At 44.2% G+C, this 19,834-nt stretch overlaps 2 protein-coding genes across 6 annotated transcripts in view; one reads left to right on the forward strand and one right to left on the reverse strand.

The window, feature by feature from the left end:
* The window catches only part of LOC126426826 (uncharacterized), a 269,461-nt gene that overhangs the window by 180,388 nt on the left and 69,239 nt on the right, over nt 1-19,834 (reverse strand). The gene's annotated exons all lie outside the window — the stretch shown is intronic.
* The window catches only part of LOC126426822 (serine/threonine-protein kinase OSR1), a 523,270-nt gene that overhangs the window by 112,851 nt on the left and 390,585 nt on the right, over nt 1-19,834 (forward strand). Inside the window, exon 1 of one of the 5 annotated variants that reach the window (XM_050088844.1) lies at nt 9,642-9,792. The exons of 3 other annotated variants lie outside the window; for them this stretch is intronic. In XM_050088844.1, the coding sequence (XP_049944801.1) occupies nt 9,749-9,792 (44 nt within the window). In that variant the 5' untranslated portion in view covers nt 9,642-9,748. Of the gene's footprint in view, nt 1-9,641; nt 9,793-19,834 lie in introns of those variants that run through there. One more of the 5 variants, XM_050088848.1, reaches the window with a different exon arrangement.

A 19,834-nucleotide genomic window follows, 5' to 3' on the forward strand; every position in this document is an offset into this window, starting at 1 on the left:
AGTCGGAAGGTGCGAGATCCGGGCTGTAGGGTGGGTGAGGAAGAACAGTCCAGTGAAGTTTTGTGAGCTCCTCTCCGGTGTGTAGACTTGTGCGAGGCCTTGCACTGTCATGGAGAGGGAGGAGTTCGTTTGCAATTTTGCGGCGATGATTATCTCGAATGAGAGTGTCCGCACGTTCCGACATTGCAGGATTCACAGTTGCGTGCAGCCGGTCGCTACGCGGGAGATACGAGAGGTTTGCGCGGCCTCGTTGCGATGAAGACAGCCTGCTCGCACAACGACTTTTTGTTCACTGCCAGGCCCCGTAGACATTCTGCGAGCGCCTACGAATATCTGTGATGCTCTCGTTTCCCGCCAAAAGAAACCCAATGACAGCCGTCTGCTTGGATCGTACATCTACATCTACATTTAAAGCCCGCAAGCCACCCAACGGTGTGTGGCCGAGGGCACTTTACGTGCCACTGTCGTTACCTCCCTTTCCTGTTCCAGTCGCGTACGGTTCGCGGGAAGAACGACTGCCGGACAGTCGATGTAAGAACCTGATGTAGAGATTTTGGAAGTATGCTTGGAACTCGATCCAAAAAAACTAAACTAACATGCAACGAACAAATCGATAAAACGTACAGGTTGGGCAGAGAGGAAAAATATACAGGAAAATAAAAGTTCACCTGCTTTACTGTAAACTCTATATAGACTTTCAAAAACAAAGTTAGTAACTTGTTCGAAAGACGAAGCTTGGAAACACTACCAGTTTTGATTTTTAGTACCGGCATTATCACGTTTCTAATGTAAAATGCACATTTTCACAAAATTTATGGACTCGGATTATATCATCCGAGCCCTTCAAAAATTTTCGGTTAGTTTGTATGAACAATTAGCAATTATAGTGTAGGAAGTTACCATATCTAAGGAATACCTTACCAAGAAAGTTTGTGGGTTAGAAATACGTTCTTTACAGATAATCAAAATACATGGGCTCTTATTGCTATTTTGCTAGCAAACTTGAAATAAGCAATTGTTGTAGCAGCGGAGATGTTGTTACTTTCAATATTTTCGTGCTAAACTTGTAAATACGAAATAAAATAAGCAGCGCTTGAATACTGCGGTGTTGCTCGGTGTTGTCAACAGATGTCAGCTCGAGACGCTGCCTCAGAAAATATGGCGATCGTTTTAGCCCTGTCTTTTGTCAGCATCCTCAGTTTGTGATTGGCTGAACACGAGCCGCATTGGCGGTGTAATGTTAGTTTCGTTTAAGCAGTTGCAGATGTATTCATGCGCATGCGCAGAGCCGACGTTACGTACGAGCAGCGCTTTTTGCCGCTCCCGACTGTTTGCGGTGTGCCTGTCACGTATGCGAGCAGCGGCAGCAAGCAGCCACATTCGCGCATGCGCGAATTGCTGTTTTCTCTTCGTTTACAGCTCTCCCGCAAAATGAAAACATCACGGATTTCTGTGACTAGATGCTGTCAACTGAATTAAAATATTTTTACACAATCACCGAAGACTGAAATATGCTATTATACATGCGGGGAAACATTGCAGTTGACATTTCGCACTGCGTCAAATTCGGTTGGCTACACTGCAATAACGATGTTACAACAGCAGCCTCTACACACATAGCAGACCGTAAGCTATGAGGAATAACTGTATATATAAGAATCCGTTTATGACTTGCTATCGCAATAACGGAAAATAAACAGTTGCATAACGATGTATATATAATCATAAGGAAGCACACGATTTCGATAACGGATATTACCTAAAGACTGCAAAGTTGCACAAGTCACATCAATATTCAAGAAAGGTAGTAGGAGTAATGCACTAAATTACTGGTCCATATCGTTAACGTCGATATGCAGCGGGGTTTTGGAACATATATTGTGTTTGAACATTATGAATTATCTCGAAGGAAACGGTCTATTGACACACAGTCAACATGGGTTTAGAGAACATCGTTCCTGTGAAACACAACTAGCTTTTTATTCACATGAAGTGTTGAGTGCTATTGACAAGGGATTTCAGATCAATTCCGTATTTTTGGATTTCCGGAAGCGGCTCGTAGTGAATTTGCGTGCTTATGGAATATCGTCTCAGTTATGTGACTGGATTTGCGATATCCTGTCAGAGAGGTCACAGTTCGTAGTGACTGAGGCAAAGCCATCGAGTAAAACAGAAGTGATTTCTGGCGTTCCCCAATGTTGTGCTATAGGCTCTTTGCTGTTCCTTATCTATACAAACGATTTGGGAGACAATCTGAGCAGCCGTCTTCGGTTGTTTGCAGATGACGCTGTCGTTTATCGACTAATAAAGTCATTATAAGATCAAAACAAAGTGCAAAACGATTTAGAAAAGATATCTGAATGCTGCGAAAAGTGGCAGTTGGCCCTAAATACGGAAAAGTGTGAGGTCATCCACATGAGTGGTAAAAGGACCTTGTTAAAGTTCGGTTACACGATAAATCAGGCTAATCTAAAAGCCGTAAATTCAACTAGGTATTACGATTACGAACAACTTAAATTGGAAGGAACATATAGAAAATGTTGTGGGAAAGACTAACCAGAGACTGCGTTTTATTGGCAGGATACTTAGAAAATGTAACAGACCTACTAAGGAGACTGCCTACACTACGCTTGTCCGTCCTCTTAGAATACTGCTGCGCGGTGTTGGATCCTTACCAGGTAGGACAGACGGAGTACATCGAAAAAAGTCCAAAGAAAGGGAGCATGTTTTGTATTATCGCGAATTATGGGAGAGAGTGTCACAGAAATGATACAGCATTTGGGCTGGACATCATTAAAAGAAAGGCGTTTTTCGTTGCGACGGAATCTTTCTCACGAAACTCCAAGCAGCAACTTTCACCTCCGAATGCGAAAATATTTTGTTGACACCGACCTACATAGGGCGCAACGATCACCACGATAAAATAAGGGAAGTCGGAGAGATATAGGTTTTAGTTCTTCCCGCGCGCTATACGAGAATGGAATAATGGAGAATTATGAATGTGGTTCGATGAACCCTCTGCCAGGCACTTAAATGTGATTTACAGAGTATCCATGTAGATGTAGATTATTTTCATAAGCATTTGATGATGACCAATATCGTGAACACAATACGGTAAACAGTTTACAACATAAGTTATAACAGAAACTGTGACTTCTCGCTCTACGTCTTATAATGATGATGATGAAGCAATAAATAGCTGATATTCGTACCTTTTCGCTCACCATTTTACGGCGACGTTTGCGCAGTTCCATACAGCCGCCCATTATTACTCTGTCGGGCTCAGCACCAAAACCGTCTCCATGGTCGTCATCACAAACACAAATCATGAGCCATAACAACACGTACATTTTTCAACAGGACTCTGCGTTCGTCCAGCGCTTTGTAACGGTAATTTGTACTTTTCAGCACAATTTTTAGTTACGTTTTCCCAGCCTTGAAAAGTTCACTTTCTTCTAGCGACAGAATTACCTTTGCCGCTCTAGGATGCTCTTTCCCGCTGTTGTACGCATAAATATGCCTCCGAACGTCACCAGTCTTGAAATAATCCATGTCAGTGACAGACTGAAGCTGCTTTTACTTCTTTCCAAGAGTCGCTAATAATATATTATCTGATCCAGACGGCTCCGAATTGTTGCAACTGACGTTTACATCTTTCAACTTTTGTAATGACACTCCGTCGCTTACTACTGTTATTTACACTAATTGCAAGAACTTTTGATGTTCGTTCCACAACTTTATCTACACTACGTGAATTTTTGTTAGTTAGTTAGTTTGTCTGTTTATGTGCACGTCACGCAAAAACTGCTGTACAAAACTGATTTTCATTATGAAAGTTGTGTTTTTGGAGATCTAACTTAAAATCTGGTACGTCTCATCTTGATACGCGGCCCAGAAGCAGAGTTATCTATGTACACTATGTGATCAAAAATACCCGGACACCTGGCTGAAAATGACTTACAAGTTCGTGGCGCCGTCCATCGGTAATGCTGGAATTCAGTATGGTGTTGGCCCATCCTTAGCTTTGATGACAGCTTCGACTCTCTCGGGCTTACGTTCAATCAGGTGCTGGAACGTTTCTTGGCGAACGGCAACCCGTTCTTCAGGGCCTGCCGCACTGAGGAGAGGTATTGACGTCGGTCGGTGAAGCCTGGCACGAAGTCGGCGGTCACAAAACATCCCAGAGGTGTTCTATAGGATTCAGTCAGGACTCTGTGCAGGCCAGTCCATTACAGGGGTGTTACTGTCGTGTGACCACTCCGTCGCGGATCGCCATCCCGGAATTGCTCTTCAGCTAATGTATGCCTGTGCTATGATAGTGCCCCGCAAAACAAGGGGTGGAAGCCCCCTTCGCGAAACACACGACCACACCATAACACCACCGCCTCCGAATTTTACTGTTGGCTCTACACACGCTGGAAGATGACTTTCAGCGGGCATTCGCCATAGCCACACCCTGCCATCGGATCGCCACATTGTGTACCGTGATTCGTCACTCCACACAACGTTTTTCCACTGTTCAGTCGTCCAATGTTTACGCTCCTTACACCAAGCGAGGCGTCGTTTGGCATTTACCGGCGTGATGTGTGGCTTATGAGCAGCCGCTCGACCACGAAATCCAAGTTTTCTCGCCTCCCGCCTGTCACAGTAGTTGGAGTGGATCCTGATGCAGTTTGCAATTCCTCTGGGATGGTCTGGATAGATGTCTGCCTCTTTACGCATTACGACCCTTTTCAACTGTCGGCGGTCTGTCAGTGGGGTTGTACGCTAATGTGCTGTACGTGTCCCTTCACGTTTCCATTTCACTATCACCTCGGAAATAGTGGGCCTAGGGATGTTTAGGAGTGTGGAAATCTCGCGTACAGACGTATGACACATGTTGTTGTTGTTGGTGGTGGTGTTGTGGTCTTCAGTCCTGAGACTGGTCTGATGCAGCTCTCCATGCTACTCTATCCTGTGCAAGCTTCTCCATCTCCCAGTACCTACTGCAACCTACATCCTTCTGAATCTGCTTAGTGTATTCATCTCTTGGTCTCCATCTACAATTTTTACCCTCCACGCTGCCCTCCAATACTAAATTGGTCATCCCTTGATGACTCAGAACATGTCCTACCAACCGATCCCTTCTTCTAGTCAAGTTGTGCCACAAACTCCTCTTCTCCACAATTCTGTTCAGTACCTCCTCATTAGTTATGTGATCTACCCATCTAATCTTCAGCATTCTTCTGTACGACCACATTTCAAAAGCTTCTATTCCCTTATTGTCCAAACTATTTATCGTCCACGTTTCACTTCCATACATGGCTACACTCCATACAAATACTTTCAGAAACGACTTCCTGACACTTAAATCTATACTCGATGTTAACAAATTTCTATTCTTCAGCAACGCTTTCCTTGCCATTGCCAGTCTACATTTTATATCCTCCCTATTCGACCATCATCAGTTATTTTGTTCCACAAATAGCAAAACTCCTTTCCTACTTTAAGTGTCTCATTTCGTAATCTAATTCCCTCAGCATCACCCGACTTAATTCGACTACATTCCATTATCTTCGTTTGGCTTTTGTTGATGTTCATCTCATATCCTCCTTTCAAGAAACTGCCCATTCCGTGCAACTGCTCTTCCAAGTCCTTTGCTGCCTCTGACAAAATTATAATGTCATCGGCGAACCTGAAAGTCTTTATTTCTCCTCCATAGATTTTAATCCCTACTCCGAACTTTTCTTTTGACTCCTTTATTGCCTGCTCAATATACAGATTGAATAGCATCGGGGAGTGGTTACAACCCTGTCTCACTCCCTTCCCAACCACTGCCTCCCTTTCATGCCCCTCGACTCTTATAACTGCCATCTGGTTTCTGTACAAGTTGTAAATAGCCTTTCGCTCCCTGTATTTTACCCCTGCCACCTTTAGAATTTGAAAGAGACACATGCGACACCGAATCACCTGACCACGTTCGAAGTCCGCGGAGCGCCCCATTCTGCTCTCTCGTGACGTCTAATGACTACTGAGATCGCTGATTCGGAGTACCTGGCAGTAGGTGGCAGCACAATGCACCTAATATGAAAAACGTATGTTTTTGGGGGTATCTGGATACTTTTGACGACATGGTGTACGTGTCATACAATGCCGTAATTTCGCAGGTGCGTTCAGTCATATATGTTGATAAATAGAAAAGAAAAAAAAACAAAGACCGTCTGAACTGGCCTTGAAGGCCCACCGGTACCGACCAACCGCTGTGTCATCCTGAGGGTGTTGACGTCTCCAGATGGGCATATGGAGGGTCATGTGGTCAGCACACCGCTCTCCCGGGCGTATGTCAGTTTCCGAGACCGGAGCCGCTTCTTCTCAGTCAAGCAGCTCCTCAGTTTGCCTCCCGAGGGCTGGGTGCATCCCACTTGCCAACAGCGCTCGGCAGACCGGATGGTCACCCATCCAAGTGGCTGCCAAGCCAGCGCGTAGTTTTGCTGATCTGCCGGGAACCGGTGTTGCCACTGCAGCAAGGGGGTTGGCGGTATGTGCACGTAATGTCCCCAAAGCATATGGCGAATAGAAATATTTATAAAAAAAAGTAAAAAATTAATAATTTGTGCCTGATGTTGAATTTTTAGGGCACGCCATTTTAAAAAGAGGCGAGTTCACGTATCTACATACTTATACCGACCAACATCTCATGAACTGTGTCGTACAAACAATATAATATTGCGGATACCTTCAGTGATATACAGGGTTATTACAAATGATTGAAGCGATTTCACAGCTCTACAATAACTTTATTATTTGAGATATTTTCACGCTTTGTACACACATACAAAAACTCAACAAGTTTTTTTTAGGCATTCACAAATGTTCGATATGTGCCCCTTTAGTGATTCGGCAGACATCAAGCCGATAATCAAGTTCCTCCCACACTCGGCGCAGCATGTCCCCATCAATGAGTTCGAAAGCATCGTTGATGCGAGCTCGCAGTTCTGGCACGTTTCTTGGTAGAGGAGGTTTAAACACTGAATCTTTCACATAACCCCACAGAAAGAAATCGCGTGAGGTTAAGTCGGGAGAGCGTGGAGGCCATGACATTAATTGCTGATCGCGATCTCCACCATGACCGATCCATCGGTTTTCCAATCTCCTGTTTAAGAAATGCCGAACATCACGATGGAAGTGCGGTGGAGCACCATCCTGTAGAAAGATGGAGTCGGCGCTGTCGGTCTCCAGTTGCGGCATGACACAATTTTCCGCGGGTTGCGCGTGAAACTTGCCCACACGCGTTCAACCGTTTCTTCGCTCACTGCAGCCCGACACGTCGATTTCCCCTTACAGAGGCATCCAGAAGCTTTAAACTGCGCATACCGTCGCCGAATGGAGTTAGCAGTTGGTGGATCTTTGTTGAACTTGGTCCTGAAGTGTCGTTGCACTGTTATGACTGACTGATGTGAGTGCATTTCAAGCACGACATACGCTTTCTCGTCTCCTGTCGCCATTTTGTCTCACTGCGCTCTCGAGCGCTCTGGCGGCAGAAACCTGAAGTGCGGCTTCAGCCGAACAAAACTTTATGAGTTTTTCTACGTATCTGTAGTGTGTCGTGACCATATGTCAATGAATGGAGCTACAGTGAATTTATGAAATCGCTTCAATCATTTGTAATAGCCCTGTATATACGAGTGGCGAGCAATAAGTAATGCAATGCGTTTTTTTTTTTCTACAATTAGGTTGGTTTTCTTCAGGATTCCAATACACATTATTCTTCATTCTTTTGGCTGCAAAACCCTATTTTTCAACATGCACTCCGTTCAATGCGACGGCCTTACGCCACCTTATTCAGTGAGCCTACGAGGGTTGAATGAAAAGTAATGCCTCCACCTTCGTTAATTGGGTTTGGATGGGAATTTTTTTAATAAATCAAACGCACGAATAATCCTTAGAGCGTGATATTTAATTACCAATATTCACTTTTCCACATAATCACCAACCAGTTGGATACATATCTGCCAACGATGAACGACTTTTGTGAAGCCGTCACGGAAGAAATCGACACTCTGCTTCCGCATCCACAGTGTCACGTTTCGTCTCCGGGTCGTAAAGGTGTACCCACGTTTCTTCTCCTTTTACAGTTGAATGGAGGAAGGCGTCACCTTCATTCTCGTAACGCGAGAGCAGTTCCTGGCAAATTTCAAGTCTGTGCACCTTCATTTCAGGAGTCAGCATCCGGGGTGCCCATTGTGCACAGATCTTCCGATAGCCAGGCAAAGCAATAATGTGACCCACGCGTTCTTGTGAAATGCCTATTGTGCTTGCAAATTCTCTCTGAGTGATACAACGATCGTCCTGAATCAATCTGTCAACATTTTGCTTGTGAAACTCGGTGGTTGCTGTCACAGGACGTCCAACTCTTTGTTTGTCACGCACCTTTTGAAAATATTGTGATCTAGCCAGTTACTTTACATTTGAAAATTTTGAAAAAAAAAAATTAATTCTTTTTAATGAATTTTTCTACCGGATTCCATATATGTTTAAAATTTTTCATTTAAACGTAATATAAAAATTTAAGTCTCAGTAGCAGATGTCACTTGCCCAGCGAATGTCATATTCAGTACTGTCAGGTTCACGCCCTTACTTGCACATCAGTAGTTCTTTAAAAAGTGCGCTGAGAGTTAAAATCAACAGCAACGAAGGAAATTTGCATTTTTTTTTTTTTTTTTGTGGTGGTCATAAAGTCCGTAGCAGACGTTATTGGAACAGCGTTGATATTGATGAGAGTGTGTTAAAAAGTCATTTTCAGGTGCTACTCGCGCATCAGTAGCTTTTCAAAAAGTATGTTGTTAAAATGATTCTCGTACAACTAACGAATTTTGTATTTTTATTTTTGTATTGTGGGCGCAAAGTAACCCCTCCCTTCAGTAATGCGCGTTGTGGAAAATGCTGTGGTACTGATAGAATTACTGAGTAGATTATGACAGAATCCAGGATTTTTGAATTACGTTCATAATTTCATGAGATACTGAAATCCAAAATTTTGATGCTGCTAGCAACGTTTAGATTGACAGCCTTCAAATGGGATCATGCTCTGTTTTAGTTCAGTAATACAGATTTCTTCATTCACAGGGAGACTATCCCTTGGTATCATCTTGGTACCGCAATTTGTGTGTATGTTTTATGTATGTGTCAGAGGGGGAGCGGGGGGGGGGTGGGGGTGGGGGGAATGCCAACCTTGGAGTCCTGAGATTGCGAAGGCGCTGGCGCCAGCAGAGTTAGATTCCGCGAATTTGGAAGCGAACCGAAACGCACTCACAGCGAGACATGGCAGATTTCGCGACGCGGCGGAACAGATAAATTTGTAGACAAGCAAAGAAGTTGGGAAAACACAGGCCGTTGTGGCGCCGCCGTGTTGCGTCACTCCCGATGAAACGGAAGCCGAAAATTTGTAGGAGCAGTGGCAAATAGGCGGTTTAATGGGGCAGTCAGCTAGTGGGAGCATTTGACTCTGGGCCTGCTCTGGGCGTAGCATCTCTGGTAGGGATTGTTGGCTGCCGCGAGCCGCTCGATCATTATCTCTGTTCGCGTTGCTTAGTTGATTGTTGTCGTGGCTCTGTCGCTGTTTTCGTTGTGTGAAGGGACTGTTACAGATCATTTGTTGTCACGATTTCATTCATACGCTTTTTGAGAAATACGTGTACGCATTTTACAGAGACTCATTAAAATATAGTGTTGGTGGTACGGCTGCAGGACAGTTAGATCAGAAGAAATTATGTGTTTGTGTGGAATCGTTGCTGCTTACTTTCAGGAGAAAAGGTACGTTCAAGACAAATAGCATCCATTTGTAGACTTTGTACCAGATAATTTTTATTTGCCCACTAGTTTCCATCAACTGTGATTGTGAAAGCTTGACATGGTGCCAAGTGGAACTAAATCTGTGGGAAATGAATTAATATTGCTATTTTTTATAGCTATAAAGAGCTTCTCTTGGCCTGCATTTTCATTTTTGTTTTCTGACAACACTCCAAACCATTCGAGAAACTCGAGAACATCGTGAAAATTAACAGACTAAACTTGCATTTAACACACAGTTCACTACCTTAAACAAATCACTTTCACTTTAAGAGGGGTAGGGCGTCAGACAGGCCGACTTCGAGCAGGAGAGGCACCACAGGACATTTTATTTTCTACTGTCTATACTTTTACAAATAAATTCATAAAACTTTGAAAGCATGACCAGGAAGGATACTCATAGCATTGGAAACTCACAAACGTAACAAAATACATTTTTTTACATCTGAAATTTCATCATTTTTCACTTACTACTGGCTGCATTTGTTGCTATAGGTACACTTTTCTTCCTGAGTAAGAGAGACTGTTCAATGAATTTTGCACAGCATACAAACTATAGTTACATGTGTATGAAAATCTAGAGTTTATTTAATTTATGAAAAAAATGAATGAACTGTTACATTTGAAACTTCTTGTATAGAAAAAACTAAAATTTTATAGTTAATTATCTCAATTTTTACCACAGTTTTTAATAGATTTGGAAAATTCTAGAGTTTCATACACCTGTAAGTACTGCTTGTATGCTGTGCAAAATTCATCGAAGAATCTCTCTTACTTAGAAAGAAAAGTGTACCTACAGAAACAAATGCAGCCAGTAATAAGTGAAAAAATGATGAAATTTCACATGTAAAAGAAGGTATTTTGCTACGTTTTTGAACTTCCACTGCGATAAGTGTGAGTCCTCAATCCTTCCTGGCCATGGTGACAAAGTTTTATGAATTTATTTGTAAAAGTTAGACAGTGGAAATTAAAATATCCTGTGGTGCCTCTCCTGCTCCAAGTCGGCCCGTTTCACGTCCTACCCCCCTTAATTTATTTCATTTTCTATAACATTAACCTTTCCTTGATGCGATCTAAGTGATTTCGAATAGTATACCGACACATGAATCGGTAATTTACAAGAACGATTGCCTATCGAAGTCGCGGAGTCCCAACGATACATATCGAACGTGCGATCCTAAATCGATCACGCGATCTGGTGGCGGGCATTATGAGTATGTTTACGGTGGTCACTACAGGAGCGACAAAAGAAGAGCTTTACAAACATATTTGTAATTACAAAGGAGACGACTTACCTTACTCGTCGTCATGTGAAAGTCCGTGTAATGTGTACGCTACGGGAACAATTCCCTGTTTGGCATAGCCTGGGTAAACTCTGCCAATATCATGCAAACGCAAGTTGTGGAAATAGAGGTACTGAAACAAGTGTAGTCCGTCTCTCTCTCCTGGACGACCTTCTCTTTTAAGCAAACAATTAAAATCGCTCAAAAGAGGAAAGGCCGCTGGACCTGATGGGATACCAGTTCGATTTTACACAGAGTACGCGAAGGAACTTGCCCCCCTTCTTGCAGCGGTGTACCGTAGGTCTCTAGAAGAGCGTAGCGTTCCAAAGGATTGGAAAAGGGCACAGGGCATCCCCGTTTTCAAGAAGGGACGTCGAACAGATGTGCAGATCTATAGACCTATATCTCTAACGTCGATCAGTTGTAGAATTTTGGAGACTAGAAACCTACTCTGTAGGAATCAGTATGGGTTTCGAAAAAGACGGTCGTATGAAACCCAGCTCGCGCTATTCGTCCGCAAGACTCAGAGGGCCATAGACACGGGTTCCCAGGTAGGTGCCGTGTTTCTTGACTTCCGCAAGGCGTTCGATACAGTTCCCCACAGTCGTTTAATGAACAAAGTAAGATCATATGGACCATCAGACCAATTGTGTGATAGGATTGAAGAGTTCCTAGATAACAGAACGCAGCATGTCATTCTCAATGGAGAGAAGTCTTCCAAAGTAAGAGTGATTTCAGGTGTGCCGCAGGGGAGTGTCGTAGGACCGTTGCTATTCACAATATGCATAAATGACCTTGTGGATGACATCGGAAGTTCACTGAGGCTTTTTGCAGATGATGCTGTGGTGTATTGAGAGGTTGTAACAATGGAAAATTGTACTGAAATGCAGGAGGATCTGCGGAGAATTAACACCTGGTGCAGGGAATGGCAATTGAATCTCAATGTAGACAAGTGTAATGTGCTGCGAATACATAGAAAGAAAGATCCCTTATCATTTAGCTACAAAATAGCAGGTCAGCAACTGGAAGCAGTTAATACCATAAATTATCTGTGAGTACGCATTAGGAGTGATTTAAAAGGGAATGACCATATAAAATTAATCGTCGGTAAAGCAGATGCCAGACTGAGATTCATTGGAAGAATCGTAAGAAAATGCAATCCGAAAACAAAGGAAGTAGGTTGCAGTGCGCTTGTTCGCCCACTGCTCGAATACTGCTGAGCAGTATGGGATCCGTACCAGATAGAGTTGATAGAAGAGATAGAGAAGATCCAACGGAGACAGCGCGCTTCGTTACAGGATCATTTAGTAATCGCGAAAGCGTTACGGAGATGACAGATAAACTCCAGTGGAAGACTCTGCAGGAGAGACGCTCAGTAGCTCGGTACGGGCTTTTGTCAAAAGTTTCGAGAACATACCTTCACTGAGGAGTCAAGCAGTATATTGCTCCCTCCTACGTATATCTCGCGAAAAGACTATGAGGATAAAATCAGAGAGATTAGGGCCCACACAGAGGCATACCGACAATCCTTCTTTCCACGAACAATACGAGACTGGAATAGAAGGGAGAACCGATAGAGGAACTCAAGGCACCCTCCGCCACACACCGTCAGGTGGCTTGCGGAGTATCGATGTAGATGTAGATATAATGGAAGACTTCACAGATTCCCACAGCCGCCCGATATTCTGCGTGTGCACACTGGGGCCATCCAGAGACACGAAGTGTACAGAGTGTCTGACGAACTCGTGGTCGAATCCTTCTGCTTTGAGTGTCATGTTGGACTGGAACCCGTCGGTAATGACTTTACTACCAGGCAATATAAAGTGCTGTATCAGAGCCACTAAAGTGACCTTGTCCGTGGACAATATTGTGGCAACGAAACACTTCCGGAACTCTCTTTCTATTCCACCAAATAGCCTAATATGTTCGAATTCACTCTTTGAAGGTCGTCCTCTATGGTTCTTCCTTCTTGCTATGTGAGATTCGTCCACTTCAACAACTTTACTCGGACCACCAGTAGCTCCACTGTCGTTCGTGGCTACCACATAACACACTTCTCTGCAAATCCGGTAATAGTCGCACACGGTAGCAGCAGAGAAGTCAGTTTCCGATGCTGTTGCTTGCGAGGTGTAATCTCGAATCCAGCAAGATAGAAGAATTACTTTGGTCTGGATGGATAATTGGTAAGAGTCGAACCATGTATTCTTCCTGGTACTCAAATGGTTCAAATGGCTCTGAGCACTATGCAACTTAACTTCTGAGGTCATCAGTCGCCTAGAACTTAGAACTAATTAAACCTAACTAATCTAAGGACATCACACACATCCATGTCCGAGGCAGGATTCGAACCTGCGACCGTAGCGGTCGCTCGGCTCCAGACTGTAGTGCCTAGCCGGCCGGGGTGGCCGAACGGTTCTAGGCGCTACAGTCTGGAACCGCGCGACCTGCTACGGTCGCAGGTTCGAATCCTGCCTAGGGCATGGATGTGTGTGATGTCCTTAGGTTAGTTAGGTTTTAGTAGTTCTAAGTTCTAGGGGACTGATGACCTCAGAAGTTAAGTCCCATAGTGCTCAGAGCCATTTTTTTTTTTTTAGCGCCTAGAACCGCACGGCCACTCCGGCCGGCCGTGGTACTCAGTTTTCCGCACTGTCTGCAATGAAATTTTCACGCTATTTCAGCATCGAAACACTTCTTAATGAAGTTTTACACACATGGAGTTTTACACACTTCGCACCACCACAGTATACATGGTCCCTCCTTTCCTCGAAGAAACGTCAATAACACCACACATCCCACTCACTACCGACATAAATCGTCTGGTTTTCCCTAGCGACTCACAAATAATTCGCGGGAGTACGTAACGTAGAGCAACTAAGGGAACGACGCAAAACAGATAAAAATGACGATCATAACGCCCGCCACCAGAGTAGCATGACCGATTTACAATCGCACTTTCGATATGCATCGCTTGGATTCCGTGACTGCGAAAGGCAATCATTCTTGGAAATTACCCATGCATCTCATCGTCTCGTATGCCTACCCTTATCAACTCGAATGTATCCTCACCACAACAGAATAATGAAACATTCGAGGATATTCTCGAATGTTCTGTAAAAGTCTAGAATATTTTGAATATTCTCGAAGTTTCTGAAAGATTCTGGAACATTCTAGAATACTCTACAACATTCTCGAACATTCCAGAAAGAACATTCCAGCCAGTCTCGGCCACTTTGCTAATCAGTTGCCAGCTGCTTCACCTACTTCCCATAAGAAGTTTATTGGTGCGATGTCCTCTTTTTGAGACCCATATATTCAAACCCAACCACTGAAGTTCCAAACCGAAACCATCTTCATGGATGGGGAGTAGACCCCGCAAGAAGCTGTAGAGGTGGTTTGCTGAGTTATAGAGGCAGGCACACAGAAGACACATTTGTAAATATTACCAAAATACATTATACACGGTGTTACAAAAAGATGCGACCGAACTTTCAGGAAACATTCCTCACACACAAAGAAAGAAAATATGTTCTGTGGACATGTGTCCGGAAACGCTTACTTTCGATGTTATAGCTCATTTTATTACTTCTCTTCAAATCACATTAATCATGGAACGGAAATACACAGCAACAGAACTTACCAGCGTGACTTCAGACACTTTGTTACAGGAAATGTTCAAAATGTCCTCCGTTAGCGAGGATACATGCATCCACCCTCCGCCGCACGGAATCCCCGTTGCGCTGATGCAGCCCTGGAGAATGGCGTATTGTATCACAGCCGTCCACAATACGAGCACGAAGAGTCTCTACATTTGGTACCGGGTTTGCGTAGACGAGAGCTTTCAAATGCCCCCATAAATGAAGGCCAAGAGGGTTGAGGTCAGGAGGGCGTGGAGACCACGGAATTGGTCCGTCTCTACCAATCCATCGGTCACCGATTCTGTTGTCGAGAAGCGTACGAACACTTAGACTGAAATGTGCAGGAGCTCCATCGTGCATGAACCACATGTTGTGTCGTACTTGTAAAGGCACATGTTGTAGCAGCACAGGTAGAGTATCCCGTATGAAATCGTGATAACGTGCTCCATTGAGCGTAGGTGGAAGAACATGGGGCCCAATCGAGACATCACCAACAATGCCTGCCCAAACGTTCACAGAAAATCTGTGTCGATGACGTGATTGCACAACTGTGTGCGGATTCTCGTCAGCCCACACGTGTTGATTGTGAAAATTTACAATCTGATCACGTCGGAATGAAGCCTCATCCGTAAAGAGAACACTTGCACTGAAATGAGGATTGACACATTGTCGGATGAACCATTCGCAGAAGTGTACCCGTGGAGGCCAATCAGCTGCTGATAGTGCCTGCACACGCTGTACACGGTACGGAAACAACTGGTTCTCCCGTAGCACTCTCCATACAGTGACGTGGTCAACGTTACCTTATACAGCAGCAACTTCTCTGACGCTGACATTGGGGTTATCGTCAACTGCACGAAGAATTGCCTCGTCCATTGCAGGTGTCCTCGTCGTTCTAGGTCTTCCCCAGTCGCGAGTCGTAGGCTGGAATGTTCCGTGCTCCCTAAGACGCGGATCAATTGCTTCGAACGTCTTCCTGTCGGGACACCTTCGTTCTGGAAATCTGTCTCGATACATCAAATGGGCATCTGCCAACTCCGCGTTTGTAAACATTGCACTGACTGCAAAACCACGTTCGTGATGAACACTAACCTGTTGATGCTACGTACTGATGTGCTTGATGCAGAGCAATGAGTCGCATGTCAACACAAGCACCGAAGTCAACATTACCTTCCTTCAATTGGGCCAACTGGCGGTGAATGGAGGAAGTACAGTACATACTGACGAAACTAAAATGAGCTCTAACATGGAAAGTAAGCGTTTCCGGACACATGTCCACATAACATCTTTTCTTCATTTATGTGTGAGGAATGTTTCCTGAAAGTTTGGCCGTACCTTTTTGTAACACCCTGTATATGTGTGTATGTCTCATATCTCCTCCTAAACTACTGCAGCGATGTCGAATGTACACGTATCCTTTACCGTTAGGCGACAATCGCTTTGCGGGTAAGAACAATCTGCCTATCATAGTTCAGGAGACCTGACAATCATAAACAACGACGTGCATGAAGAACTGTCACATGGTGCATAACACTTAAATTTGTTACTTCTTTGCTGCTAGCTCCACTGCAACAAATTTTCTCAGACACCATCCACATACGATAATGCAGTGCTTGTGTTGCGTTCGCGTAGCCTATTTGTGCACGGTATACAACAGGCTCTAGATACCGGCTCGCAGGTTGATGCCATATTATCGACTTTCGAAAGGCGTTCGACTCAGTTCCGCACTGTCGCTTGCTACAAATAGTGCGCGCTTACGGTCTATCCAATGACATACGCGGTTGTATAGAAAGTTTTCTAACATACAGTGAGCAGTATGGCGTCCTGAATGGCGAGACTTCAACAGAAACAAGCGTAACTTCAGGTGTGCCCCAGGGCAGCGTAATAGGTCCGCTGGTTTTTACGATTTACATAAATGATCTGGTTGATGGTATTGACAGCGGCATTAGGTTGTTTGCCGATGATGCTGTAGTCTACAGGAAACTAGTATCACACGAAAGTTGTGAACAAATGATTGAGGATTTGCACAAAATAAATGCGTGGTGTAATGACTGGCTGTTATTTCTCACTATTAGTAAGTGTAACCTACGGCGGGTAACAGGGCGAAAATCCCCATTAATGTCTATCTATATCCGAATCCCGCTCCAGCTACTGCCGGGTCTGAGTCCTCTCCATTTGGCTCGGTCCTCCCACCACTTTTCTTCCCCCACTTGCTGCCAGGTCACCCCTCTCCTTTCTACAGATTTTCTCACTCCCATTTTCCACCGTGTTCTTGAGCGCCCTCTAGGTCTTTTCCCATCCATCTTCAGTTCTTCCATAATTTTGGGGAGTCTCTGCCCATGCATCCTTTAACATGCCCATACCATCGTAATTTTTTTTTCAATTTCTTCTCGTGTACTTTCTTGTTTAAGGTCCTTTCTAATCTCTACATTCCTTACTCTATCCATTCTTGTTTTTCCCTTAACTGCTCTGAGAAATTTCATTTCCCCTGCTTGCAGTCTGCTCCAGTCCCTTTCTGTCATTGTCCATGTTTGTCCACCATAGGTGACAATAGGGATGTAATAATTCTTATACATAAGGAGTTTCGCTCTTTCTGAAACTTCATTAGTCCAAATCTGCCAGGAAATTACATATCAGCGCACACTCCGCTGCTGAGTGAAAATCTCACTCTGGAAACACCCCCCAGGCTGTGGCTAAGCCATGTCTCCGCAATATCCTTTCTTTCAGGAATGCTAGTTCTGCAAGGTTCGCAGGAGAGCTTCTGTAAAGTTTGGAAGGTAGGAGACGAGATACTGGCAGAAGTAAAGCTGTGAGTACCGGGCGTGAGTCGTGCTTGGGTAGCTCAGATGGTAGAGCACTTGCCCGCGAAAGGCAGAGGTCCCGAGTTCGAGTCTCGGTCGGGCACACAGTTTTAATCTGCTAGGAAGTTTCATATCAGCGCACACTCCGCTGCAGAGTGAAAATCTAATTCAGGTGTTTTATTGTTTGGTAAAAATTGCCTCCCTTCTGTAACCTTCTATTAATTTCGTTAGTTATTCTTCCATCACTAGATATTTTACTCCCTAAATAAGTGAAACTTTCTACCACTTTGAGGGGTCAAGTATCTCGGTGTGACTATTCGAAATCATCTCAAATGGCTCAAATGGAACGATCAGATTCGACCGCTACGGTCGCAGGTTCGAATCCTGCCTCGGGCATGGATGTGTGTGATGTCCTTAGGTTAGTTAGGTTTAAGTAGTTCTAAGCTCTAGGCGACTGATGATGACCTCAGAAATTAAGTGCTCAGAGCGGATTTTTTATTTTTTATTTTTTTGGAACGATCAGTTTACACTAGTAACGGGCAAGGCGAACTCTAGATTGCAGTTTATTAGTAGAATCCTGAAGCGATGCAGTCCTTCAACAAAGGAAATAGCTTAGAATTCGTTAGTTCGTCCAGTCTTCGAGTACTTTTCGTCTGTATGGGACCCTTAGCAGTTGGGTCTGATCAAGAGATTGAGAAGGTCCAAAGAAGAGCGGCAAGATTCGTGACTGGTACCTTTAACCATCGCGAGAACGTTACAAATCTTATAGAAAGTTTGAAGTGGGACACTCTTGCAGATACACGGCGCGCTAAACAGAAGGGGCTGCTCACTAAATTCCGAAATCTGATCTTCGCTGAGGATGTAGAGCATATATTGTTACCACCAACTTTCATATCGCGCAGTGATCACCATTCAAAGGTAAGGGAAATTAGAGCTCGTACTGAGGCGTTCAGACAGTCTTTTTCCCTCGCGCGATCCGTGAGTGGAACGGGGGGGGGGGGGGGGGGGGAGGGGGGGAGAGGGGAATATGACTTTGGCGCGGATTGTGCCCTCCGCCACACACCGCTTGGTGGCTAACGGAGTATATATGTAGATGTTCACGATTAGCGGAAAATCGTGTTCGAGTCCCAGTCCGACACTAGTTTTTACTGTCGTCGTTCCATTATACAGTTGATGGTTGTCCATACCCACAACTGCGAATAGATTTCATGACTGTCAACATATGCCGCTAAATGCACCTCCAAAATTATATTGCGGTGGCACACACAGTTAAGGAGATATGACACAAACACTAAGAAGCTTGAAAAGCTGCCGCATTGTACATGACGTTTAAGTTTGTTACTTCGTTGCTACTAAGTCTGTTCGCAACACATTTTATAGAAGGCATTCACATATGCCGCTGAATGTACGTACAAAATTATATCATTGTATGACGCATGAAGCCGGAGATGTGACGTCATAAACACTATGATGCGTGAAAAACTGCCGCAGAATGCTTGACGTTTAAGTTTATTACTCTTTCGCTACAAACTCTATTCGCAAATTTCGCAGGCAGTATCCACATATGCCGCTGACTGTACCCACACAAACGTATCACCGTACAGCACATGGGTCAAGAGTGTGTGAAAAAATTCCGCATATTGCATGAAGTGTTAATACATGTACTCTTTACCACTGACATACTCCTGCAGTTTAGTCAGCTTACGGGAATCCCTGAAACCCGGTAATGCCTTGACAACTTTCAACCGCGAAGCGCAAAACCACTGCAGGCGAAAACAATAGCCGTCTACAGAGCTATGTAGAGGCGTTGCAAAAGAGGCATTTTAAAATCGCCTTGCAGAGACGCGAAGCAATTGCGCACAAACTGTCAGGGATCATGTTTCTTAATTTGGATACTGTGCTTTTGTGCATTATGCGTATTTATTTCAACGATTGTTTCAGAATTCAAAGGGGTTGTCACGAAAACGCGCATATGAAATTTTTTTCGGTATTACACTACAAGCACAATTCATTTTATGTTTTCGTTTCTAGTAAAAAATCAGCAAAGTGATCACCCAGCCAACGCCGAGTGTGTCAGCTGCTTTACGTTGTTGTTGTTGTGGTCTTCAGTCCTGAGACTGGTTTGATGCAGCTCTCCATGCTACTCTATCCTGAGCAAGCTTCTTCATGTCCCAGTATCTACTGTAACCTACATCCTTCTGAATGTGCTTAGTGTATTCATCTCTCGGTCTCCCTCTACGATTTTTACCCTCCATGCTGCCCTCCAATGCTAAATTGGTGATCCCTT

This window comes from Schistocerca serialis, chromosome 11, assembly GCF_023864345.2.
Source record: "Schistocerca serialis cubense isolate TAMUIC-IGC-003099 chromosome 11, iqSchSeri2.2, whole genome shotgun sequence".
In the NCBI taxonomy this organism is placed as follows: domain Eukaryota; kingdom Metazoa; phylum Arthropoda; class Insecta; order Orthoptera; family Acrididae; genus Schistocerca; species Schistocerca serialis.